The sequence below is a fragment of the Bufo bufo genome, chromosome 2 (assembly GCF_905171765.1).
Source record: "Bufo bufo chromosome 2, aBufBuf1.1, whole genome shotgun sequence".
Classification (NCBI taxonomy): Eukaryota; Metazoa; Chordata; class Amphibia; order Anura; family Bufonidae; genus Bufo; species Bufo bufo.
In genome coordinates, this window is record NC_053390.1 from 216,415,269 (window position 1) to 216,442,634 (window position 27,366).

The 27,366-nt window shown below is 42.0% G+C and overlaps 1 protein-coding gene across 6 annotated transcripts in view; it reads right to left on the minus strand.

Moving 5' to 3' along the window:
• PITPNM2 (phosphatidylinositol transfer protein membrane associated 2) overlaps positions 1-27,366 on the minus strand; it is a 395,602-nt gene that overhangs the window by 120,025 nt on the left and 248,211 nt on the right. For 5 of the 6 annotated variants that reach the window (XM_040416186.1, XM_040416187.1, XM_040416183.1 and 2 more), the window contains 4 exons: positions 26,261-26,494; positions 14,933-15,262; positions 11,028-11,123; positions 8,021-8,125 (listed from right to left, as the gene is read on the minus strand). In XM_040416186.1, the coding sequence (XP_040272120.1) occupies positions 8,021-8,125; positions 11,028-11,123; positions 14,933-15,262; positions 26,261-26,494 (765 nt within the window). The remainder of the gene's footprint in view (positions 1-8,020; positions 8,126-11,027; positions 11,124-14,932; positions 15,263-26,260; positions 26,495-27,366) is intronic. The other variant, XM_040416185.1, reaches the window with a different exon arrangement.

The following is a 27,366-nucleotide window of genomic DNA, read 5'->3' on the forward strand; positions in this document are numbered from 1 at the left end:
GAGTTCCTGTCTCCGGCTGCCGCTGTTAGCTAGCTTCCAGCGGCGCACTGCGCATGCGCGAGACTTATGCGATCCTGGGCCGCACTGCAGGCTTTCAATCTAACAAGAGAGGGGACGGTTAGGGAGCGTGCTTACCTTGACTTGAAGCAAGGAAGCCGCTTGCCCCCTTGACTTCAAGCTGAATGGCAAGATAGCGCTGATGGCGCTTAAACCATTGTTTTTTGAACCTATGGAGCATCGACTAACGGATCAAACATATGATTATTAACAGACCTGGGGGCTACTATGAGGTAATGCTGGCCGTTTTAAATGCATTTTTGAGGTAACTCATTCCCTTTAAGGAGGGGCCAGGAGGCTAGAAAACAGCTAGAAATGTAACAAAAGAAGCTAGCTGTACTTTATGCTATCTTTTGCATACATATCTTGTATGTATTTTATCATAGTTTAGTAAACCTTTCTTATGCACCGAAGTCATAGTAAGCCCTATTTATTCTCAGGATTTCAGAATTCACTGTAATGCAGTGGATGATTTAAAACCTCACCTTCATTCATCATTGAAAGTTTGCACCGCATGCTGCAAACAGGTCACACTGACATCTTTTGGACAATGTCCTTAATCATAGCTCAAGCTATGATTGAGCACTTTGTCCAAAACATGTCCAGAGTAACCTGTTTGTGTGAGTTGCTTCACTTCGTTTTTAACGGATGAAAAAAGGAAGAAGATTCAAATCGCCCACAGAATACCGTTGCTGGAATTTTTGAGCCTACTTTTGGGACTGCTCTAGACTTTTCCAGGCATGGAATTTGGTGTGAGATACAAGCAAATTATGGGTGAGCTGACACTTGCAATGAGAGCAGGGCATCATTTCTTTTTTTCAGTTACAATCAAAAATTATTAGCAAAAAATAAACATATTTATGCCAATTTTATTGATTACTTAAATGAGTTATATTTATTGTGGCGAAAATAACCTCGCCACTGGGTTTTGGAGGGGCCTGTTTGCCAGCCTCTTGCGTCACGATTATGGCCCATATACTAACTTTGAAGGAGAAGACAGGACCGGTCGGCCCAAATGTGACTTCCATGGAATTCGGAACCCCAGCTCGGATCTGGGTGATTTTTGGATATGTTATCCACCCAGATCAGAGCTATCCATGGATTATGGGGATATGTGGGGTTTTGAGGTGGTTTCTGTGTGTTGGGAAAAATTTGTGGTTTTCTGCCTGTGAGGATTAACCCCTTAAGGACTCAGCCCTATTTCACCTTAAAGACCCGGCCATTTTTGCAAATCTGACCAGTGTCACTTTTAGTGGTGATAACTTTAAAACGCTTTGACTTATCCAGGCCATTCTGATTTTGTTTTTCATCACATATTGTACTTTATGACACTGTTAAAATGAAGTAAAAAAAGAGTAATTTTTATTTATAAAAAAAAATAACCAAAATTACATATATTTGTAAAAAATTGCAAATTTCCCAGTTTCAATTTCTCTACTTCTATAATACATAGTAATACCTCCAAAAATAGTTATTACTTTTCATTCCCCATATGTCTACTTCATGTTTGGATCATTTTAAGAATGATATTTTATTTTTTGGGGATGTTCCAAGGCTTAGAAGTTTAGAAGCAAATCTTGAAATTTTTTCTGAAAATTTCAAAAACCCAATTTTAGGGACCAGTTTAGGTCTGAAGTCACTTTGTGAGGCTTACATAATAGAAACCACCCAAAGATGACCCCATTCTAGAAACTACACCCCGCAAGGTATTCAAACTGATTTTACAAACTTTGTTAACCCTTTAGGTGTTCCCACAGAATTCATGGAAAACTAGAGATACAATTTCAAAATTCACTTTTTTGGCAGATTTTCCATTTTAATATTTTTTTTTTCCAGTTACATAAGCAAGGGTTAACAGCCAAACCAAACTCAATATTTATGGCCCAGATTCTGTCGTTACAGAAACCCCCATATGTGGTCGTAAACTGCTGTCCGGGCCAAGGCAGGGCGCAGAAGGAAAGGATGCCATACGGTTTTTGGAAAGCAGATTTTCTGGACTGTTTTTCTTACACAAAAAAGTGATAAGCAGATGGCTCACTCTGATTTGTCACGATAGGTGCGCAGGTTCAAAGAAACACACCCTTGTTCTAATGATGTAGTAAAAATTGGATAGTACCCGGCACTCAAACAATTCGGAATACACGTGGAAATCAAATAAAATTATTTATTAAACAATCAATATGTGTCCTGTGTGCACCAGGATAAAATTCATAAAATGACATAAAACGTATATATAGCTTATGTGTAAGCCAGAGAGATGGGTATCTCTAATATATCAAGTTCTGACCACTGGCCGCAGCAGGCTGCATCCGTGTCCCTCCTATTAGGTAGGGCTATTGGATCACAGTCGTATGTGAGGCAAACAGAAGCTGATAGATGTTGCACTTCAAATGAATTCAATAATGATTATCTGATACAGATGTATTCAACACTTCATAATCTCATATAAAGCTACACAATCCTAAATGCGTAGCAATTAAGGTCTTATAACATCATCTGAAATACAAGATATTAAATGTTCTGGGATGAAATATTATTTTAGACCTAGATCAGATTGTCCATCATCTATAGCGGTATCGGGGTCTCAGTATGCTAGATGTACAAAGTCAATTGTCCAGCACGTTTGTAATCTCAGTGCTGATACCGCCTTTCTTGTAGCGGTTCGGTATATTTCCACTTGTATTTAATATTACTCACTGCGTCCTCTGTGGGCTCACTCGCTCAGGTCTGCGGAGGACTTCTGCCGTGGCGTCCCACGCTTCAGCCTTTCTCCGCTACGCTTGTCCTCGGGTCCGGTCTTTGCTTGGATCCCGTCTCAACTCTCGTGAGAGACCTGGATTGCCTACTGCGCTTACGTGAGTCTTCCAACACTCTCGTTTGTCTTTCGTGGGTAAGTGGATATCGTCTCCGTCCTTTAGTACATGGCCATGTACCTGCTGATATAATTTTTCACAGGAAATATGACTAGACGCGTTTCGAGATACCTTATCTCTTCCTCAGTGGGTATGACCTGTGAATGTTAGTCTCGTATCTTATTACTCTCTTCTCATATGGCTACTTGAGTACACTGTTTCGAAGTTTCTATGGAGAATGGACACTTTGCTTTTCATAACCTATTCTTTGCCATGTAGTATTTCTATTTCAAAGGTCCTCTTTCAAAGAAGGTTATAATACTTCCAGATATCTTAGAATAAATATATATGCACATATAACAGCCATATATTCGAATATTTAAAATATATAAATAATTACACAAGTTTATTACACAGATTTAAAACAGAATATAAAAATGATAGTGTGTCGATCCCGACATATACCATTAATATTATAAAATATATTGCCAGACATTTGACATCCTATAATACAGGGAAATATCTTTCTATCAGTCTTCTAAAGTAGCGAACAGTCTACATGTTCCAAATATATGTATACCAGGTCTCTAGTTTTGAGGTGTAGCTATCCACAGTCATCTCATAAGAGATCTGTTGAGATCTTATGAGATGACTGTGGATAGCTACACCTCAAAACTAGAGACCTGGTATACATATATTTGGAACATGTAGACTGTTCGCTACTTTAGAAGACTGATAGAAAGATATTTCCCTGTATTATAGGATGTCAAATGTCTGGCAATATATTTTATAATATTAATGGTATATGTCGGGATCGACACACTATCATTTTTATATTTTGTTTTAAATCTGTGTAATAAACTTGTGTAATTATTTATATATTTTAAATATTCGAATATATGGCTGTTATATGTGCATATATATTTATTCTAAGATATCTGGAAGTATTATACCTTCTTTGAAAGAGGACCTTTGAAATAGAAATACTACATGGCAAAGAATAGGTTAAATGAAAAGCAAAGTGTCCATTCTACCCATAGAAACTTCGAAACAGGTGTACTCAATAGCAAATTGAGAAGAGAGTATATAAGAAACGAGACTACATTCACAGGTCATACCCACTGAGGAAGAGATAAGGTATCTCGAAAGCGTCTGGACGTATTACCTGTGAAAAATTATATCAGCGGTACATGGCCATGTACTAAAGGACGGAGACGATATCCACTTACCACGAAAGACAAACGAAGTGTTGGAAGACTCACGTAAGCGCAGTAGGCAATCCCAGGTCTCTCACGAGAGTTGAGACGGGATCCAAGCAAAGACCGACCTGAGACAAGCGTAGCGGAGAAAAGGCTGAAGCGTGGGACGCCACGGCAGAAGTCCTCCGCAGACCTGAGCGAGTGAGCCCACAGAGACGCAGTGAGTATATTAAATAACAAGAGGAAATATACCGAACCGCTACAAGAAAGGCGGGAATCAGCACTGAGATTACAAACGTGCTGGACAATTGACTTTGTACATCTAGCATACTGAGACCCTGATACCGCTATAGATGATGGACAATCTGATCTTGGTCTAAAATAATATTTCATCCCAGAACATTTAATATCTTGTATTTCAGATGATGTTATAAGACCTTAATGCTACGCATTTAGGATTGTGTAGCTTTATATGAGATTATGAAGTGTTTGATTACATCTGTATCAAGATAATCATTATTGAATTCATTTGAAGTGCAACATCTATCAGCTTCTGTTTGCCTCGCAGACGACCTGTGATCCAATAGCCCTACCTAATAGGAGGGACACGGATGCAGCCTGCTGCGGCCAGCGTCAGATCTTGTATATATAGAGATACCCATCTCTCTGGCTTACACATAAGCTATATATACGTTTTATGTCATTTTATGAATTTTATCCTGGTGCACACAGGACACATATTGATTGTTTAATAAATAATTTTATTTGATTTCCACGTGTATTCCGAATTGTTTGAGTGCCGGTTCTATCCAATTTTTGTTTTTTTTTTACACCATGTCCCATTTGAAGCCCCCCCTGATGCACTCCTAGAGTAGAAACTCCAAAAAAGTGGCCCCATTTTAGAAACGACAGGATAGGGTGGCTAGTATTGTTGTTACTAGTTTAGGGTACATATGATTTTTGGTTGCTCTATATTACACTTTTTGTGAGGCAAGATAACAAGAAATAGCTGTTTTGGCACAGTTTTTATTTTTTTGTTATTTACAACATTCATCTGACCATATTAGGTATACATATTAGGTATCGCCGCATCAGTGACAACCTGGTCTATAAAAATTCTCACATGATCTAACCTGATCATGTGATATTTTTATAGACCAGGTTGTCACGGATGCGGCGATACCTAATATGTATACTTTTTTTTTTTTTATGCAAGGTTTTACACAATGATTTCTTTTTTGAAGCAAAAAAAATCATGTTTTAGTGTTTTATAGTCTGAGAGCCATAATTTTTTCAGTTTCTGGGCGATTACCTTGGGTAGGGTGTGATTTTTGCGTGATGAGATGACGGTTTTATTGGCACTATTTTGGGGTGCTTGTGACTTTTTGATCGCTTGCTATTACACTTTTTGTGATGCAAGGTGACAAAAAATGGTTTATTTAGCACAGTTTTTATTTTAAACTTTTTACGGTGTTCATCTGAGGGGTTAGGTCATGTGATATTTTTATAGAGCCGGTCGATACGGACGCGGCGATACCTAATATGTATACTTTTTTTTATTTATGTAAGTTTTACACAATAATATCATTTTTGAAACAAAAAAATAAATCATGTTTTAGTGTCTCCATATTCTGAGAGCTATAGTTTTTTCAGTTTTTGGGCGATTATCTTAGGTAGGGTCTCATTTTTTGCGGGATCAGATGACTGTTTGATTGGCTTTATTTTGGGGTGCATATGTTTTTTGATCGCTTGCTATTACACTTTTTGTCATGTAAAGTGACCAAAAATTGTTTATTTAGCACAGTTTAAAAATAAAAAATTTACGGTGTTCATCTGAGGGGTTAGGTGATGTGATATTTTAAAGAGCCGGTCGATACGAACGCGGCGATACCAAATATGTATACTTTTTTTTTATTTATGTAAGTTTTATACAATAACAGCTTTTTTAAAACCCCAAAAATGATGTTTTAGTGTCTCCATATTCTGAGCCATAGTTTTTTATTTTTTAGGCGATTGTCTCAGGTAGGGGCTAATTTTTTGTGGGATGAGGTGGACGGTTAGATTGGTGCTATTTGGTGGGCAAACGCCTTTTTGATCGCTTACTGTTGTACTTTTTGTCATGTAAGGTGACAAAAAATTGTTTATTTAGCACAGTTTTTTTTTTTTTTACGGTGTTCATCTGAGGGGTTAGGTCATGTGATATGTTTATAGAGCCGGACGATACGGACGCGGCGATACCTTTATATGTGTACTTTCCCCCCCCCCTATTTTTTACCTTCTTTTTTTTTTTTTAACTTTATTTGGGAAAATGACGACGTTTTTGTTTATTTTTACTGAAACAAGTAATTTAGCCAAGGTGCCTGCTCAATGATTTGAGCAGGCACCGGGTTCCGATCACCGCCCGCCGTGGTGGCGGTAATCGGAAATACACATGACGTACCGGTACGTCATGGGTCCTTAAGGACTTGGGAAAAATGCCGTACCAGTACATCCTAAGTCCTTAAGGGGTTAAGTTAGCCCATTATGTTTGGTAATTGTATCACAGGCAGAGCCCATTGTGTTTTGGTAATTGTATTTTGTTGATTGCATCAAAGACAATGCCTATTCTGTTATTGAGTGCGTCACAGGCAATGCCATAGTGTTTTTAATTGCGTCACAGACGATGCCATTGTGTTTGTTGAATGTATAGTTTTTGTGTTTAAACTGTAAAGGATTGGCTGCTAGGTTATTTCCTCAGTTCCCAACCAGGTCCACGGGGGTGGTACCCTTGTTGAAAAATGTGTATATAAGTCAATGCTTGTGTGTTCAATAAAGAGTTCCTGTTTTACCCTTCATCATGTTGAGGCTGGTGTTTGGGTACCTGATCGACACTGGGGATTGCTATACGCTGAAGATTTGCTATACTCCCCTGGCTATAACTACTAGCTCTTGTAAGAGCTGTTCCTGTTCCTGGGGTGGGTACGGTGTCGAGTGGAGTGCTTTGAGTCCTCGGGGAGCACTAGGAGCATCCATCAACCGAGGTACCCAGTCGGGGTGCCAGTAGATCCGTTACAGTGGTGGCAGCAGTGGGATGGCGTCCTAGTGTGAGGAGAAGCAGCTCGGAGACACTGTTCATGGAGTATATTGAGGGCAACGCTAGTATCCGTACAGCGCCTATGGCTACAGCAGGATAGAATCGGCTAGTCTTTGGACAGCGTTCCACTACGAGGAGGAGGATGACCCGGACTGGAGGGATGCAGTCCGGAAAGGTGTCTGGCAGGAGGCCCTGGAAGATATACAGCGTCGGCGGGGCGAGAGTCTCCCCAGTGAGGAGCAGCAGTTGTGGATGCAAGTGGCCCTGCGAATGCCCCTTCTGGGAGAGCAGTCCCTGGATGAGTGGGTGACAGAACTCGAGCCTGGTATGGAAGGAGCTTTGGCTAGACGACGCCTACCAGGCACTCTGGTGGTATGTGATTCGGCACTCCCCCTGGATAGCTGAGCTCGACAGATCCGAGAGTGAGGATTATGATGGCCCTGGCCTGTTGTTTGAGTCCTTCACAGAACCGGAGTTCAGAGATGCTGGAGAGTCCCGGTTCTGGGATATCTATGACTACAGGGAGGCTATGCATGATTGGGCTACAGCGAGAGAGGTGAGACAAAACCTGGCATCTCTAGTGACAATGGAGTGGGAGCTGGAGCAGGATTACCAATACTTCTTCAGCTCAATTCGGCCCGGCTATATGCTGAAGATTTGCTATACTCCCCTGGCTATAACTACTAGCTCTTGTAAGAGCTGTTCTTGTTCCTGGATCCTGTGGTGGTTATGGTGTCGAGTGGAGTGCTTGGAGTCCTCGGGGAGCACTAGGAGCATCCATCAACGGAGGTACCCATTCGGGGTGCCAGTAGATCCGTTACATTTATTATTATTATTACCTTGTAATTCATCTGTCTCAGCTGTTTCAATCTTGTCCATCAGGTCGTTTGAGCTCCATTTTGTAATTTCTTTAGGCAACACCTCCTCATTATCTGACAAATCTTCTAAACACAAAGATAATAAGCAAAAAAGATAACAAAGTTAAATACTCAATTCAAAAAAAAAACTAAGGGGGTCATTTATTAAGGCCGACGATTTAGACATCGGTCTTAATATCCCCTCTAGCTGGCGGTGGATCTGCCGAAGTTATAAGGAGGCCCGAGCCTCTACATAACTCTGGTGCATCCAGCACCAGTCTAAATGTAAGCCAGCTTCATTGCTGGCTTACATTTAGATCATTTTCCACACCCACTCTTTTAGACCTAGCACAGATTGCGGCACAAATAAGGCCTCTTTCACACTTGCGTTGTCCGGATCCGTCGTGCACTCCATTTGCCGGAGGTGCCCGCCGGATCCGTAACAACGCAAGTGAACTGAAAGCATTTGAAGACGGATCCGTCTTCAAAATGCGTTCAGTGTTACTATGGCAGCCAGGACGCTATTAAAGTCCTGGCTGCCATAGTAGTAGTGGGGAGCAGTATACTTACAGTCCGTGCGGCTCCCGGGGCGCTCCAGAATGACGTCAGAGCGCCCCATGCGCATGGATGATGTGATCCATGCGATCACGTCATCCATGCGCGTGGGGCGCCCTGACGTCACTCTGAAGCGCCCCGGGAGCCGCACGGACAGTAAGTATACTGCTCCCCCGCTCCCCACTACACTCTTTACCATGGCAAACAGGACTTTAGCGTCCTGGAAGCCATGGTAACCATTCAGAAAAAGCTAAACGTCGGATCCGGTAATGCGCCGAAACGACGTTTAGCTTAAGGCCGGATCCGGATTAATGCCTTTCAATGGGCATTAATTCCGGATCCGGTCTTGCGGCAAGTGTTCAGGATTTTTGGCCGGAGCAAAAAGCGCAGCATGCTGCGGTATTTTCTCCGGCCAAAAAACATTCCGTTCCGGAACTGAAGGCATCCTGATGCATCCTGAACGGATTTCTCTCCATTCAGAATGCATGGAGATAATCCTGATCAGGATTCTTCCGGCATAGAGCCCCGACGACGAAACTCTATGCCGGAACAGAACAACGCAAGTGCAAGAGCACTAACCTGAGCCAGAAATATGTCTTATATAGGAGTATTTATGGATAGTAAATGACCCCCTAAATATTTATCAGTACAAAAATACAAACAATAGCAACTTATACAATAGTAAATAGCAACAGCCTTTACTAACCCAAAACACATGTTTTCAAGCAGAGGCTTGGTGAAAACTCACATACATAAATAAAATAATTTCATTTTAGTCCTATCTCATAAAACAGATACCACATAAATTCATATAGAAAACCTACCAAGAAGTATTTGAAAAGTCTGAATACACTGTGTTCTAGGTCTACACAAAGAAGGTAACTTTGCAGCAAATTAGGCAGGAATTATAATAAGCTATTAGGGCATTTATCAGGTTAGAAACACCTAAAAGCATTACTATTGAATTGCTAGTAGGTTGATGTATTCAATATGTAATAACAATTATGGAAAGAAACTGTGGATTGTGACTTTGTATGATTACCTGCTTCGGCAAAAATTATGGTATGTGAGAGATGCTATTTATTAACATGAATTTTCCGAGATTTAACATAGATGCTATGGAACACGGACTCTCCACTGGACACAAGAACCACAAGTGTCACTCTAATTCACGGGCTATGTCTGGTAAATGAGGCAGAGCTGCACTATCAGACGCAGAACCCAGAATATTACCTGTCTGAAAAAAATAATGCAAAGGATCCCTTCAGTAAAGGCATGCAACGAGGGGCATGCACCCAGAAATGGTTGTCTACGGACAGATGTCTTGTTTGGCTATATTCCCTTCTCAAATGCCATGGCTTGTTTATAAGTTAGTTTTTGACTCATAGGGAACCACTTCCAAGAGGTGGCGCTAGTGAGATGCTAGTCTTTCTCGGGTGATGCCTCTTTGCATACTGACTGCATTGCAAAGGGTGAAATCTGTGGTGGAAATGCGCAGCATAAATTGACATGACATTTATTTTAAATCTCCAGCGCAGGTCAATTTACGCTGCAGAGTTTGAGACTTCTTAAAAACGCTGCAGACTGAAATGGATCATGTTGCCACGACAATCTTCTTTGGCGTATATTGGTGGGAGAGCAGACCTTATTTTACTGGGCATGCTTGCATCTATCCGTTATTGCCAAGTTCGTGTCACAGTCCCTCAGATGACTGATGTCAGGAAATCAAGGAGATTGGCTGTGCGTGGAGGAATCTAACAGCCTCCTTGATTTCTCTTGATTCAATGTTGTTAGGGTTAATGAACACTTCCCTTTTCTCAGCTGTTGCTCAGTGGTCCTCACTTCTACCCTTTATAGTCTCACCCCACCCTTCTGACTATGCGGTAGATCGCTTCATTTGGGTTTGGCTGAGCTGGTGTGAGATCCTCTCTAGTGTTCCTGTTCTTCCATCTCTACAGAAGTTAAGTGTCGCGTTTGTTTGTATTTGTTATATTCCAGGTTGTTGTATCTGGGCCTGAGTCAGAGACTTCCATTCGTCCATCTGGGGAGGAATGGGTTGTCTCTGGTCCTATTCTTATTTCAGGGCCTTACAGGGAAGTCAGGGCCTAGGTATCCTGCTTATGAATATTCCTACCTTCAAGGCCTGTTCATATTGATAGGTAGTCAGGGCCCGGATTAGGGTTGCCTAGGAGGTGACCTGTTTCTTCACTAGTTTCCAGGCCCACTTACTGCTCCCCTTCCCTCCTTTGTTCAGTGTAGAGTTTTCCCCCCCACACCGATCGTGACAGTTTGGTGTTGTTACATTGCATCCACTATTTTCTGTCATGTGGGCTACAAACAGTATCATATCATATACTCAAACACCTTTAAACAACCTGCAGTATCCATAATCCATAAAGGGAACAGAACATAAATCAGATTCTTGAGCACTTACCATGAGCATCAAAAAACTCATCATCCGAGCTCTCATCTGAGTCCCTGGCTATGCTCTGCATCCTCCATTCTGATATACTGTGCCTAGATGGACTAGCTGTGAGTGGAATAAAATGGTGTCAATCTCACTATAACATGAACGGGGCAATAAACAAGCATCAATAATACTAACAACAGTAATAGAGTTTTAAAGCATAGTCTAGTCTATGGTCATCCTGGGTTCGACTTGCTAGACCATAAAATGTATTTCTCTGCTCTAGAACCTACAGTAAGTATAATATAAAGGTTATGTGCAAAAATACAGTCTCCATAAATCATAGTACTGTACATAGATGTAAAATATAGTAATCAAGCATGTTCTCAGACCAAGCAAAAGCTTTTCTTATTGCATATCTCTAAATGGGTAATCCATGGCTACACGAACAATGCAAAGATGCAGACGCAATTCGAGTAAATGACAAGGCTATAATCTGGTTGGGGCTCTATAAATACCATGGCACCGCAGCCATCCGGCAGTGAACTGGTTATTCTTTGGCTGTCCTCGCTATCTCCATAAGCCTCATGCTGCTATGCTCCTACATTCTTACGACCTATTCTGTGGAAGAAAGGCAGCGGGGAGCAAGTGATGTGCTCTACTTCTCCATTCATGCATATCAATTCTGAATCATAATTCACCTTTCAAATGCTGCGTGTACAATACAAGTCACGAGCTGCGGAATTAGACTCTACAAGTAGGCTTTTCAATGCAAAGTAGAGTTTGACTTTGATATATTTGGCATTCATTTATGTCCCACAATATTAACAAAAGAAGTCAGTTTAACATATGAAGACTGGACTGTGCATAATTTCAGTTTACTAAGGAAAATTAATTACTGATATAGACTTGTATACCTACAGCTTAACTGGATGATTTGTCATGGACAGAAATGAAAAACAGAAGGGTTAATGTGTGGTGAAAAAATCTAACAAAGAGGTCACTAGGTTGTTTTTACATTAATTTAGGATTTGAAAGGGAAGTCAAACCTGGGTCAATGTTACAATGTGGGATCACGCATTTTGGCCTTCCTCAATGAGGTTGCAAACTACTTGGCTTAAGGCAATCTTATTAGGACATAGTTCAGCATTACAAAATGGACACTGAACAAATAAGTAAAAAATGTGCTGGTGCCTCTGGAGTAATAAGCTAATGAACCAATATTTGTCTAAAATAATTGCAAAATAGAGTAAAATTTCAACATGAAGAGGTGTCAACACACTGTATATTGCCACATGGTCTGTAGCACTATTTTATACATCATTTTACAAAAGTTTATCTCTCTTTTTCACATTAGAAGCAAATAATTTTTCTACCTATAATTATTGTACATGACTCTAATTTCACAATGCCTACAAAACAGACTGTAATATGGCATAAAAGGTAGACACACGTGTAATTATTGCTCCCCAATTGGTAATAATGGAACCATAAAGCCTGTCTGTCTCCAGCCTCACAAACATGCCAAGAAAAGCTGATTGGTATAATGCCGCATTAATGTAGGGCGCTGGTACGGGTCTGTGGCCACGAAACAACACATGGATTACTGCTACAGTAATTGCTGGACTACACCTTTACTTGCCACGGCTTGAAGTTGCAAGTACAGACACAGACCAGGAGTTAGCAGTAAACTGGCTGAGCGTGCATGAAATGTGATTGGGGGAGGGGACCACTGGCTTATCTCCTTGAGAACAAATTGATTGAGCATGTTAAAATCAGTCTGCCTGATCCTTCTCTCCCTGACATATGGCATTAGATGGTCTTGGCAGTGTCACCAAACTTGGTGGGTTTAACCAATGTTAATATGTATGGCCAGCATTTTCAGTGTCTAGATTTTTTCACTTTTCTTGTGGAAAAATACATATGGGAATATGGACTACACATACATGCATGCATATAAGAAAAAAAAGCCTACAAATAGATACACTATACGTAAAAAAGTATTGGGACAAGTTTCTTTCAGGCCCATTGTCACAGGTATACAAAATGTCAACCCCCTAGCCATTCAGTCTGCCTTTACAATCATTTGTGAAAGAATGGGTACAACAGCACCGCCAGCACCCCGCTGACAGAGAGGGAGGAGGTGCCGGCGTCCTTGTCTCCCTGGTAACAAGGGAGGGGGGAGGACCCGGCAGCGTGCGCTTCCTCAGCACGGCCGGCGTCCTCCATCCCCTAGGCAACGAGCAGGGGCAGGAATGAGTGCCGACGGTGATGAGTCGGCGCTCAGAGTAGTGGCTGGGGCTGAAGCAGGGTCATGTGACGCTGGCCACATAACGTGACCATTCAGTCTTGCCTATTTAACAGGCAACTTGCTGGCCACAAGTTGCCTGTGATTGGTCTTAATACTCACCAGCGTATTTCCTGCATGTGTTTGTGGAACTCAACCTCGGCTTTTATTTGACTCCTGATATCGTGTTATCCCTCTGTACTGACGTGATCTCCTGCTTTTTGACCTCAGTTTGTATTTTGACCTCGATTCTGCATTATCCCTGTGTACTGACGTGACCTCGGCTTCCATTTTGTCCTGTTTTTGTCTACAGTGTGTTATTGCTTGTTTGGTTTCTACCCAGCCTGCAAGGTTATGATTGTCTTTGTCTCTTGTTTTCTCCACTTTGTTCCCTCCTTGTAAGCCCCTGCACGTACTTAAGCTAGGGACTGCCGTCCAGTTGTGCACCGTCGGTTAGGACGGATCGTGCAAGTAGGTAGGAATAGCGGTGTGGGCGTATCTCAGGGCTGCACTTATCCCTTCCTCTTGTGACAATGGGTAGTTCTTGCAAGCTCACTGAATTCCAATGGGGTACTGTAAAAGGATTCTTCCTTTCCAGATATTCCATGATTAACCGTGAGTGGTATTACTACAAAGTGGAAGCGTTTAGAAATCATAACAAGTCAACCGTGGAAGTAACAGAGTGTAGTCGCCGAGTGCTGAGGCACATAGTAAATGGGACAAGAAGCTACAAGGGATGCAGGTAAATATTGAGGAGGAAGCAGCACTTGCACAAGCACCGATGCTGGGTGATGGACCCTATTATCCCTGACATTATGTCGGAAACAGGTGCTTTATTCATTCTGAACACCATATTTCAACTTACAACTGACATATAAATAAAAACTTAGTAAACTCTCCAGTTAATATACACCTTTTTTCATCAAATAATAAGTGAAGGAGTGTATTAAAGAGAGTGCTGTCTCACCTTCTACTTGCCTACTTGATCCTGCAAGGCTTGCACCTTTATATCACTGTCAAGTGCTGCTGACCTCTTTAAAGACAACTGCCATAAATGTCCAGAGTCTCTTGCTTCCCTTTACACAGTATATTATAAAAGTGTACAACTACAACCACCACTAGGGGGAGCTCAGTGCATAGGAATTTATAGTCGTCATTGAACTCAATGGAAGCCATAACATATCTTTTCACTGAGCTCCCCGTAGCGATGGCTGCAGGAAAATGCAGAGGATTTGTGTCAGAAAGCTGAAGGAGGAGTCTAGGTCCCCTCTAATCAGGGCCCTCATTGTGGCCTGGTCAGCCTTAATGGTAAGTACGCTGCTGCAACAGCACACATATCAAAAATGTTGCAGGAATGATTCCACTGTGCTCCAGACATAGAAAGAAGATATTTTTACATTTTTTTATGGTTGGGCAAAGATTTCAGTTTACAGAAGTGCTCATGCCTGATCATTATCCTGGGGTAGACAGCCACAAAATCTGAATTTGCCTAAACATCAGGCACCCGAGGGCCCAACTAGACCATCAGTTGGGCATTAAGTCGGTTAAACTGTACCAATCATTTATCCAAGAACAAGTAAGGAGTCGAGTGGATATTTCTACATAACAAATGGAATTTGAGATATTCTTGTCATGAAGAACATACCTCCTCTCTTTGATGATCTGGATGATCTAGAAGAAGTAGACCACTGCTTGGTTAGTCCTCTTCCAGAAAGTGACTCAGTTATGCCGCTTGGTTCGTCAACTGTTTCTATAGAGGTAATGGCCTTGGTCTCTGAATCCTTCTCACCAGGAGATTCTTTGGCTCCATGCTGTTCTGCTTCATTTTCACTAATACTAAACTGCGCCATTTTCTGGGCCAACATCAGTTGTGTTTCTTTCTCCAGTTGTCTAATATCTTCAATGGTTAGTCCCCACCATTCATCTTGCCAACACCAAGCTTGCCTATGTGCTCTGACCATAACTTTCCGAAGACCTGTTAATTGAGAACATAAGACTAAATCATGTACTAGAACTTAACAAAAAAAAACAACAACTTTAAATATGGCCATGCACTTTTTGTTTAACCAAAAGATTAGAATGCTATAAAATAAGCTAAATAATACTCACCTTATCAATTCCCTGCAGCTTCCAGTCTCCATCGCTGGTCTCTGTATCCTGTCCTCCAGCAATGACATTTCAACACTGACATGTGACCACTGTAGCCAATCAATGGCTGCAGCCGAAACCTCAGCAGTCTCATGTCAGTGGCAAAATGTCTTTGCTGGGGCGTATTTTTTCTTTGTTATTACAGCATTTTTAGCTTTTTGCGCAAAAATTTAAGGTGCCTATTTGTTTGTTTACCAGTGGTGCTTACTAGTTTACAAAGTATATTACATTGCATTATCCAACGTGTGAAGTACTTGCCCATGGCAGACCTGTTATAAATTAGAGGAATTTTCTAAATTTGAATATTTACCGTATTTTTCGGACCATAAGACACACGGGACTATAAGACGCACCTAGTATTTGGAGGGGAAAATAAGAAAAATAATATTTTCCATCAGACCTCTGAGAAGACCCCCCCAAAGTTCACCAGATCTCAAATCAGACACCCAATACTCATCAGTCCCCCAAATCAGACCCCTATTCTTCATAAGACCTCAGATCAGACCCCAAAATCAGACCCCCAAAGCTCCATCAGCCTAAGATCAGACCCCCAATCAGCCTCACATCCATAATGGTAGCGGTCATTAGCATTCAGACTATAAGACGCAGTCACCCCCCCCCCCATTTTTAGGTGGAAAAAGTGCGTCTTATAGTGCATATATGAGATGTGTCTAAAATATGTTCTCCAGAGAATAGAATTAGTTGTAAAGTCTTGGAAAACCCTTTTAAGGGATATGCCAAATGTATCACACATGATGCCAAATTTAATAGATTTGTGGCAAATTATGGCAATTCTCACTGCAGCAAAACTGTCTTTAAAAATTGACCTCATGAGCAGTGTCTCAGTATCAGATCCATGTTGAGAAATTACATAGCTAACTGACACCTTGCAATAGAAGGCAACTGCAAAAAGAAGCAGTGTTTGTGAGAGGGGAGAGGAATCATGGGAATGTAGTCCTTCACACTTGTAATCCTGACCTCAGCAAGCTCTGGCAGCATACAAACAACTGTTCGACATATAGCTGGCCAAGATAACAAAATTGACAAATAGCTACTTCTGAGACTTCTAAGTTATGGTGGCATCGTAAGGTAAGTACTCAGACAAATTTAAACACTTTCTGTATTTTTATAAGCTTTGAAAAACCCATTAAGACAAGAAACACAGGGCATTATCAGTCAGAAAAGATGACAACAACAAAGCTGTAATTTATAAATTATCCAGATTAAATTATAAAATATAGTATTAAAGTTGTCATCTTTTCAAATTGAAATTCTCCTATGCCTCGCTTCCTAAATTGTAACTGGTCTGCAATGAGAGGGCACTTCACACATTGTAATTATACAGTCTAATACATCAGTCTTTTAAAGAGGACCTGTAACCTTTCCTGACATGACTGTTCTAGTAACTACTTGCATTCCCCATGTAATAAAAATTCTGGAGCATCTATTTTTATGACTATACCTTGCACAATGTGTTTATTATTCCTTTTAGAAGTTAGGCTACTTTCACACTCGCGTTTGGTGCGGATCCGTCATGGATCTGCACAAACGGATCCGTTCAGATAATACAACTGCATGCATCCGTTCAGAACTGATCCGTTTGCATTATCTTTAACATAGCCAAAACGGATCCGTCTTGAAGACCATTGAAAGTCAATGCGGGACGGATCAGTTTTCTATTGTGCCAGATTGTGTCAGTGAAAACGGATCCGTCCCCATTGACTTACATTGTGTGTCAGGACGGATCCGTTTGGCTCAGTTTCGTCAGACGGACACCAAAACGCTGCAAGCAGTGTTTTGGTGTCCGCCTCCAAAGCGGAATGGAGGCAGGACGGAGCCAAACTGATGCATTCTGAGCAGATCCTTATCCATTCAGAATGCATTAAGGGCAAAACTGATCAGTTTTGGACCGCTTGTGAGATCCCTGATCGGATCTCGCAAACGGAAACCAAAACGCCAGTGTGAAAGTAGCCTTACAGTATCAATGAATTGATAAGTTTCCAATGAAGGTCTCAGCTTGGTGTGTACCTGCACAGTCCTACTACCCAGCTGGAACGTCATTGCAAACTGAGAGCAATTCATTCATAACTTCTAGAAGGAATAACAAATACATGGTACAAATGAATAGATGATCTAGAATTGTTATTACAAGGAGGATGCATTTAGTTGCTAAAATAGGCATGCCAGGAGAGATTACAGGTCCTTTTTAACAACTAGACCTAGGCTACTTTCACACTACCGTTCAGAGCGGGTCCGTCTGATGTCTGCTCAGACAGATCCGTCTGCATTATATTGTAGAAAAGTAGCTTCAGAAAAGTAGCTTCAGACGGATCCGTCCAGACTTTACATTGAAAGGGACGGATCCGTTTGAAGATTGAGCCATATTGTGTCATCTTCAAACGGATCCGTCCCCATTGACTTACATTGTAAGTCTGGACGGATCCGCTTGCCTCCGCACGGCCAGGCGGACACCCGAACGCTGCAAGCAGCGTTCAGGTGTCCGCTTGCTGAGCGGAGCAGAGGCTGAACGCTGCCAGACTGATGCATTCTGAGTGGATCCGCGTCCACTCAGAATGCATTAGGGCAGTACGGATGCGTTCGGGGCCGCTTGTGAGCCCCTTCAAACGGAGCTCACAAGCGGACACCCGAACGCTAGTTTGAAAGTAGCCTAAGGGTACTTTCACACTTGCGGCAGAGGATTCCGGCAGGCAGTTCCGTCGCCGAAACTGCCTACTAGATTCGGCAATACGGATGCAAACTGATGGCATTTGTCAGACGGATCCGGATGCGGATCCGTCTGACAAATGCATTGAAATACTGGATCCGTCTCTCCGGTGTCATCTGGAAAAACGGATCCGGTATTTATTTTTTTTAACATTTTTAAAGGTCTGCGCATGCGCAGACCGGAAAACCAGATCTGGCAATTTCCTGTACACTTGGTACCGGATCCGGCATTAATACATTTCAATGGAAATTAATGCCAGATCCGGCATTCTGGCAAGTGTTCCGGAATTTTGGCCGGAGAAAATGCTGCAGTATTTTCTCCGGCCAAATACCGTAAAAGGGACGGAACGGAGGACATCCTGGTGCATACTGAATGGATTGCTTTCCATTCATAATGCATTAGGACAAAACTGAAGCGTTTTTTCCCGGTATTGAGCCCTTATGAAGGAACTCAATACCGGAAAACTTTAATGCTAGTGTGAAAGTACCCTAAGCAAGGAGGAAACAGGGAAAGATAGCTGCAAGAGGGTGAAGGATTCAAGAAGCGTATAGAAAGTTTTATTATTCACAGCGCCCAAAGATTTTTCATGATGCAATAATTAAAACATGTCAATATAAAGAAATGTATAAATACCATTAATTCGCTACAGATGCTGATTTTGGCTAGGGGGAATCACTGTGGTAAGCTAAAATGGCCACAGTCCACCATAGTGTTAAAAACCAGATCCAGAATGTAGGTAGGGTTGCATGCAGCTCGAGTTCTGTAGGGGGAAATTAGAGGGTGTAGCACTGCATGCCGTTCCTATTCAGGGTGACTGTGACTAACACCAAACCTGAACAGTGTCAGTCAGCCTGGCAGGACTTTGGAGGAATGGACTGCGGCTGCATCATCAGCGACCGATTGTGGAACAGTACGAAATCTACTGCTGGTACACAATTAGCTGCTGAGGCTTTGGCTGTGGTCTATGCCTCCAAAATCTTGTCAAGCTAACCGATAACAAGACACATGCGGGTTTGGTGGGATTCATCGATGTACACAGTACACCCACCGATCCTCCTACAGGTCTCGACCCTTCACACGTCCATTCACACGTCCGTTGTTTCTTTCCTGATCTGTTCCGTTTTTTGCGGAACAGATCTGGACCAGATCTGGACCCATTCATTTTCAATGGGTCCTGAAAAAAAATCAGACATTAAGCTGTCCGATTTTTTTCAGGACCCATTGAAAATGAATGGGTCCAGATCTGGTCCAGATCTGTTCCGCAAAAAACGGAACAGATCAGGAAAGAAACAACGGACGTGTGAATGGAACCTTACACTCTAAGCCAGGTTGCTGACAGTCAGTACGGACAGCAGTCGTTTTAACATACAGCAGTGATTGGCAACTAGGCAAAAACAGGATCAGATAGCTGATTAAGGGTCCGCTACATGAATACTTCTCGTTGCTGAAAAGTTGCGCAACATTTTTTGTAATGATAGACAATAGTGTTGCAATGCAATATGCTGCAACTACAACTCGACAGTTGCACAAAAATCTGATGTGGATGGATTTTTTGGTGACTGCCATGCCGCAGTTGCAGCATGTCGCATTGTGACACCTTTGACTATCATTACAAAAAATGTTGCGTGATTTTTCAGTGACAAGAAGTCGCTGTGTAGTTGTATTTTAAAGGTACGTATAAGTCATTGGGCTCTTTGAATAATAAAATGTCCAGTAAATCCAGTACATGAACAACCTCTTTAAGCTTTATTTACAGACTGCACTAACAATTCAGCAGTGAGAAAAATCAAAGCTTGTCAATATGGTGACATCACATTAACGTAACCACAAAAACCTAGAATATCAGCACAGGTGGCAATGCAGCTTCAGAACATTACTAGCAGCCTTTATTACTTTTCTTGGTTGGTAATCTGATGGGGTATTGATGGGAGTTACCACTTGTGCTCACACTGCTTTAAATGTGCTGTTGTGTTTTTTCTCTTTCATCCGCCAAGATAGCTGTTACCTACAGTGTATGTTCTGTGCCCTTGGATATAAGGCCTCTTTCACACCACAGTTTTTTTTTTTTTCGTTTTGCGGGCCATTTTTTGGCGGTCCGTATACGGTCCGTATACGGAACCATTCATTTCAATGGTTCCGCAAAAAAAAACGGAATGTACTCTGTATGCATTCCGTTTCCGTATTTCCGTTCCGTTGAAAGATAGAACCTGTCCTATATTTGGCCACAAATCACGTTCTGTGGCTCCATTAAAGTCAATGGGTCCGCAAAAAAAACAGAATGCATACGGAAATGCATCCATATGTCTTCCGTATCCGTTCCGTTTTTTGCGGAACCATCTATTGAAAATGTTATGCCCAGCCCAATTTTATCTATGTAATTACTGTATACTGTATATGCCATACAGAAAAATAGAACGGAAAACGGAACCGAAACAGAAACAAAAAAACGGAACAACGGATCCGTGAAAAACCGACCGCAAAACACTGAAATCGACATACTGTAGTGTGAAAGAGGCCTAAGACAGATTTGACAAAACCCTCAACATTCCTTGCACAAAAGACGGAACCAATTATGATGGGCATGCATACACAGCCACCTAAACAGAATAGCTGTTACCAAAACCCAGGGAATAGAGCCATTTACCACAACGACTACTTTATGACTGCTGGCACCTACTCACTGATAGGGATGCTCTTCAGCTACAAAGTTTTTATGAAACTTCTGCTTATAAAATGTATGTTTGTTAATATTTCAATTAGCCATATCAATATTCTCATTTCCCTTCTTGGGGCTATAAAACAGCATCTAAAAACATCATACACGTTTTATGATTATTTAGGCCATTTTCCATTGGCTTATCCTCTCCAATGCAAAAAAAAAAAAAGTAGAATCAGAATGTACAGTAGAAAAGATAAAGCAACTATCTAATTGAAGTAATGACAAATTTTAATCTGGGGTATAGTAGCAAATACAAGTCCTCCAGAGGAGCAGTAAATTTATCTTCTAGCCGTTATGTATAACTGAAATCTGTGAGGCTTATTACTAGAAACTGTCGCGTTTTGTTTGCAGCATGTTCAGCCACAAGCCGCTCCACCCTGGGAACGGAGACACACCTGAGGATTCCACTAGTTCATCCAGCATGTCAAAAAAGCTAAAAAAGCCAAGAGTTCTCAGTGGACCAGGGCAATGTTAATCTTTCTCTACTCATCACAGGTCATAGCCTGTGCCAAAATCAGAAAAAATGACGCCAGAACCCAGCAGCTGCGCTCCTCCGCTGTGTGGAAAGCTGCTGGCGTGTCAGTGCACCTGGAAGTGGAGGTGCCACACATAGAGGAGCCCAGCTGCCAGCAGGATGGAGATGTAAGTATTCTCTCCTTCCTGCACAGTTCTCGCTCCCCTCTGCAGAGGCTCCACAGCCACCAACGATTGCAGAAATACAGCCCATTATCAATGGGGGATGCATGATTTTTATAAAAGACACCAATGACTCCACATAACATATTAACGGTGGACCACCAATGATTATTAGTGAGTCACTGTGCAATCACCATTAGATTGGGCTATCAGCCCTGTCAATCAAAGGAGACAGGGAGTGTAATGGGCACTAGGGGTGTAGCTGTAGTGGTGCTCGAAGCTCTACAGCTTGATTTGCGTAAAGATAAAAATCCTTATATCTCCACAATGCTGCAACCTATAACGATAAATAACGCATCATTTTAACCACTTTTCACCTTTAGGCTAGGTCTACACGACGACATTTGTCGCGCGACAGATAGGGCACAACTACACTGCAACATTTGTCACACGACAATTTTTATAATGGCAGTCTATGGTGTCGCACTGCATCTCGAATGGATTTTTTGCAACTGTCGCGTCGCAGCATGTCGCAAGTTGCAGTGCGACACCATAGACTAATTATAAAAATTGTTGTGCGACAAAATGTTGCGTGACAAATGTTGTGGTGTAGACCTAGCCTAAATATGTTCCACAGCAGGTTTAGGACAAGCTGGTAAAGTAACTAGTAGATACGGACTTTCTCGCTATATTGTTCTTAATTATTTTGCCATAATATATATCAATGCAGCAATATAGTCCTATAGTTTTTATCATTTTTATTTTTGTTAGGTTTTACACAGTGAAAGCCTTTTTGAACAGAATAAAATCTTGTATTTGTGTTGCCATTTTCTGAGAGCCATTGTTTTTTTTATTTTTTGGCCAATTGTCTTAGGTAGGAGCTCATTTTTTGCGGGATGAGATGACTGTTGGATTGTTACCATTTTGGGCTAAATACGCCTTTCTGATCCTTTGGTATTTCACTTTTTATGACGTTCACCTGATGGGGTGAACCATGTGATATTTTTATAGAGCTGGTCGATACGGATGCGGCGATACCTAATGTCTACTTTTCTCTTTTTCCCTTTTATTTACAATTTTTTTTTAAACTTTATTTTGGGAAAAGGACTCCCAAAATAAACTGCCTGCTCCCGGTGACCGCATGTGTTTCAGAGCGGCTCGCGGCACAGGCACAGGTAAGGACTTACCTCTGCATCGCCGGGCTTGGGAATAAAGATGGCAGATCGCATGTGTTCGTCGGCAAACACTGCGAACTGGCCATCACTGCTTACAGCTTCCTGCCTGTGAGATCCAGAGGGCTGGATCTCACAGGCTCACACGGATGGCAGCCACGATGCCTAGGGAAGGCATCGGGCAGCTGTCTAAGCCATCGGGTCCCCGTCACAGCAGCGCGGGGACCTGATGGACACCCCGCACCCGGCAGGATAACGCACGTGCCACGGTCACCGATGCCGGGGCATACAGCAGGGGTCTGGCTATCAGTGACTGCCAGACCCCTGCCGCTGATCAAGCGGGCGCAGCTCCTGCGCCTACCCGATCAGAGCGCCGTAGCATGAATGGCTAAGATGGCATTTCCCTTAACCCCTTAATCACTACATCATGATTTATAATGCTATGTGTCTCTGCATGGCCTTTTTTCCACAGAATCATAGTGACATAAAGCTGTCAGTATGATTCTGTAGAAATAAGGTCAAGCAGAGGCACATAGCATTATAAAGCATGATAATGCCGTGCGCTCCTGCAAGTCCAGAGCGGAGGATCACACTCACACACGGAGCGTGATTCCCGCAATGGACTCGCTCGTGTGAAACAGCCCTTACAGTAACACCATGATTTAAGTCAATTAGCAAATTCCTACACTACAACGACAATTCACAGTGCCCACCCCAAAACAACCCAACATTTGACCGTCTGTTCAAAGTTAGGCCTGTCATTGACCACTTTAACACCAAGTTTGCTGAGGTGTACAACTCAGATAAAAGTGTCAATGTAGATGAGTCCCTATTACTCTTTAAAGGGAGGATTAGATTCCGCCAGTACTTGCCTAGCAAACGGGCAAGGTATGGCATAAAAATATACAAACTTTGTGAGAGTAGCTCCGGGTACACCCACAAGTTCCTCATTTACGAAGGGAAAGATTTCCGGATAGAACCCCCAGAATACCCTAGGAGTTAGTGGGAAAATTGTGTGGGACTTACTGCACACACTGCTGGATAAAGGTTACCACCTCTATGTGGATAACTATTATACCAGCATACCCCTATTCACATCTCTAACTGCCAGAGGTACTGTGGCTTGCGGCACAGTGCGCAAAAATCAGAGAGGTGTCCCTAGATCCCTGGCAGGGCAACCACTGAGAATGGGTGAAAGTAGGGCTCTCCTACGTGAGAACATGCTGGTGGTTAAGTAAAAGGACAAGAGGGATGTCCTTGTACTGACCACCATTCACACTAACCCAAGCTCTCCTGCTCCTGTACGAGGTATCACAACCACTACCCCCAAACCAGTTTGTATCCTGGACTACAACAGGCACATGGGAGGGGTGGATCTTTCAGATCAACTTATGAAGTCCTACAGTGCCATACGAAAAACGAAAGTGTGGTACAAAAAGCTGGCCGTACACATTGTACAGATGGCAATGCGTACTTGCTATTTCAGTCTGCAGGCCATACAAGAACTTTCCTTCAGTTCCAAGAGGTGGTTATCAAGGCCCTAATTTTTCAAACCCAGGCCGGGGAGGGTCCCAGTACTTCTGGAAGTCATGATTCCCGTGTCGTACCAGGGCAACATTTTCCAGGTCAAGTCCCCCAGACAGCAAGGAAGGGAAGGACACAAAAAAGATGCAGGGTGTGTTCCAAAAGGGGGATAAGGAAAGACACCATTTACCACTGCGAAACCTGCCCTGAAAAACTTGGCCTGTGCATGCAGGAGTATTTTAAAATCTACCACACCCTGTAATATTTCCCCTCGCTTGCATATCCACTTTCCAACAACCACTACATATTCTTTTCTGTTAGACAACTGTTAGGTCAAAAGTGCCCTTTCCACCCCTTAAAATGTTTGTACGGGGGTGCTATTTCCAAAATGTGGTCACTTCTTGGGGTTTTTGATTACTGGGAACCTCAGGAATCTTTTAAATGCGACATGGCACCTAAAATCCATGTCTGTTTATACAAGCCTGCAAAAACCATATTTTGCACTTTGCCTCTAGAGCCCTGCTGTACGCCCATACAAAAGGCTACAAACACATATGGGGTGTTTCCTGAATGGGGAGAAAATGGGGAACACATACTGAGGTGCATTTTCTCCTTTAACCCCTTGTGAAAAAATAAAAAGTCGTCGGCTAGTAATTTTTTTTTTACAAATGTGTGCTTTGAAATCCTTTAACAAGTGTTTCTGCCTTCTGTGAGACACCTGTTTGCTGAAAAGTACCCTTTCCACCACTTAAAATGTTCGTACGGGGGTGCGCTTTCCAAATGGGGTTCCTTTTTGGGGGTTTTAATTTCTGGGGACCTCAGGAATCTTTTAAATGCGACATAGCATCTAAAATTAATTTCTGCCAATTCAGGTCAGCAAAATCCATATGGGGAACAAAATGTGGGGTGCATTTTGTCCTGTTTTTGTGAAAGTGAAAAATCTGGGTGTAAAGCAACCTTTTCTGGAAATATTTTTAATTTTTCCTTTTCACAGCCAAGTGTTTCCTAATTCTGTGCCTGATGGGTCAAAGTGCTCACTAAACACCTTGCAATATTTCTTGAGGGGTCTAGTTTCTGGAATGGGGTCACTTTTTGGGGGTTTCCACTGTAGGGCCACTTCAGGGTGTCTTCATATGCATTTACCATTCCAGCTAAATCCGCTCTCCCAAAGCCATATGGTGCTCCTTCCACTCTGAAGCCTGATGTGCGTGCCCATACATCCGTTTTTGAGTACACATGGTGTGTTTCTGTAAACTCCAGATTCAGGGTAATAGATTGAGTTTTGTTTGGCTGTTAACCCTTGATGTGTTGCAGAAAAAAATTATTAAAATGTAAAATCTGCAACAACAAAAAGTGAAATTTTGAAATTTCATTACCATTTTCCTTTAATTCTCGTGGGGCACCTAAAAGGTTAACATAGTTTGTAAAATCAGTTTTGAAAAGCTTTAGGGGTGTAGTTTCTAAAATGGGGTGATTTATGGGTGGTTTCTAATTTGTAAGCCCCAGAAAGTGACTTCATAACTGAACTGGTCCTGAAAAAATTGGGTTTTGGAAATTTTCTCAAAAATTTTAAGATTTACTTTTAAACTTCTAAGCCTTCTAAAGTCCCAAAAAAATAAAATGTAATTTTCAAAATTATCCAAACATGAAGTAGACATATGGGGAATCAGAATGTCCTGGACAAAGTCTCAGAATGGCCTGGATAAGTAAAAGCGTTTTAAAGTTATCACCACATAAAGTGACACATGTCAGATTTGCTAAAAATGGCCTGGTCCTTAAGGTGAAAAATGGCTGGGTCCTGAAGGGGTTAATTATGCTGCCAAGCCAGCAACTGGTACAGCTATAGAAAAGTCTGTGCAGCACATGATCACTTCTGTCACGACTGTCTCCCTGTCTTCGCCTCACCAACAAGTAGAGGGTGCATCATGAGCGAGGCCCACTCCACTGTCTGAGCACCACTGCCGTAGACTGAAATACAACTAGTTTATGCACAAGTTGATTAGTTGATGAGGACATTATTACAGTTCATAATTCACAAAATACACTCACCAACATCATGTATGAACCTCTCAATTTTGGATTGCATGCCCCAGTAGCGAAATTCCACTTTACACAGTTTGTAGGCACACATGATGGGGCATCCCCCAAAGTTATTCCTATAGTCCTCAATCCAGTCATCAGATAGTGGGCCTCTTTTAGTCTTCATAGATTTGTATACTTTAGGGTCCTCTTCGGGCTTGTACTCATGTGGGGGGATTGGATCTTTAACAATATCAATAGGATCTGTATAGTGAAAAAAATTGGGAAGAAAAAGAAAATTGAAACAAAACAATTAAAGAAATCTGCATCTGTGTAACCTTTGTGCATCATAAAGTATGCAAAATGTGGGAACAAAAGAAGTACATTTACATGCACATAGAGGAAAATAAATGTGTAGGCGTGTTAAATGGCCTGATATTTGACCCACTTTAATTCTTCAGGTTTTATGTGCGTGTATGTTTAACCTACAGAAAGGATTAATGGTTGTGATATTAGAGTGAACATTACAGTGAACATAAACTATTTAAAACAATTTTGACAGTAACATCTGCTCCAAACAAAATTTTATGACTGTGGCTAAAATATGCAGACAGAATAAACAGTAAAAGAACATATGTTTAAGTGACTTGGACTACTTTCACACTCGCGTTTGGTGCGGATCAGTCATGGATCTGCACCGATAATACAACCGCATGCATCCATTCAGAACGGATCTGTTTGTATTATCTTTAACATAGCCAAAACTGATCCGTCTTGAACATTATTGAAAGTCAATGGGGGACGGATCAGTTTTCTATTGTGCCATTGAATACAGATCCGTCCCCATTGACTTACATTGTGTGTCAGGACGGATCTGTTTGCCTCCGCATCGTCAGGCAGACACCAAAACGCTGCAAGCAGCGTTTTGGTGTCCGCCTCCAGAGCGGAATGGAGGCAGAAAGGAGGCAAACTGATGCATTCTGAGCGGATCCTTATCCATTCAGAATGCATTAGGGAAAAACGGATCCGTTTTGGACCGCTTGTGAGAGCCCTGAAACGGATTTCACAAACGGAAACCAAAACGCCAGTGTGAAAGTAGCCGGTACAGGAGGGAGGGGTTACCAGTGACTGACAGC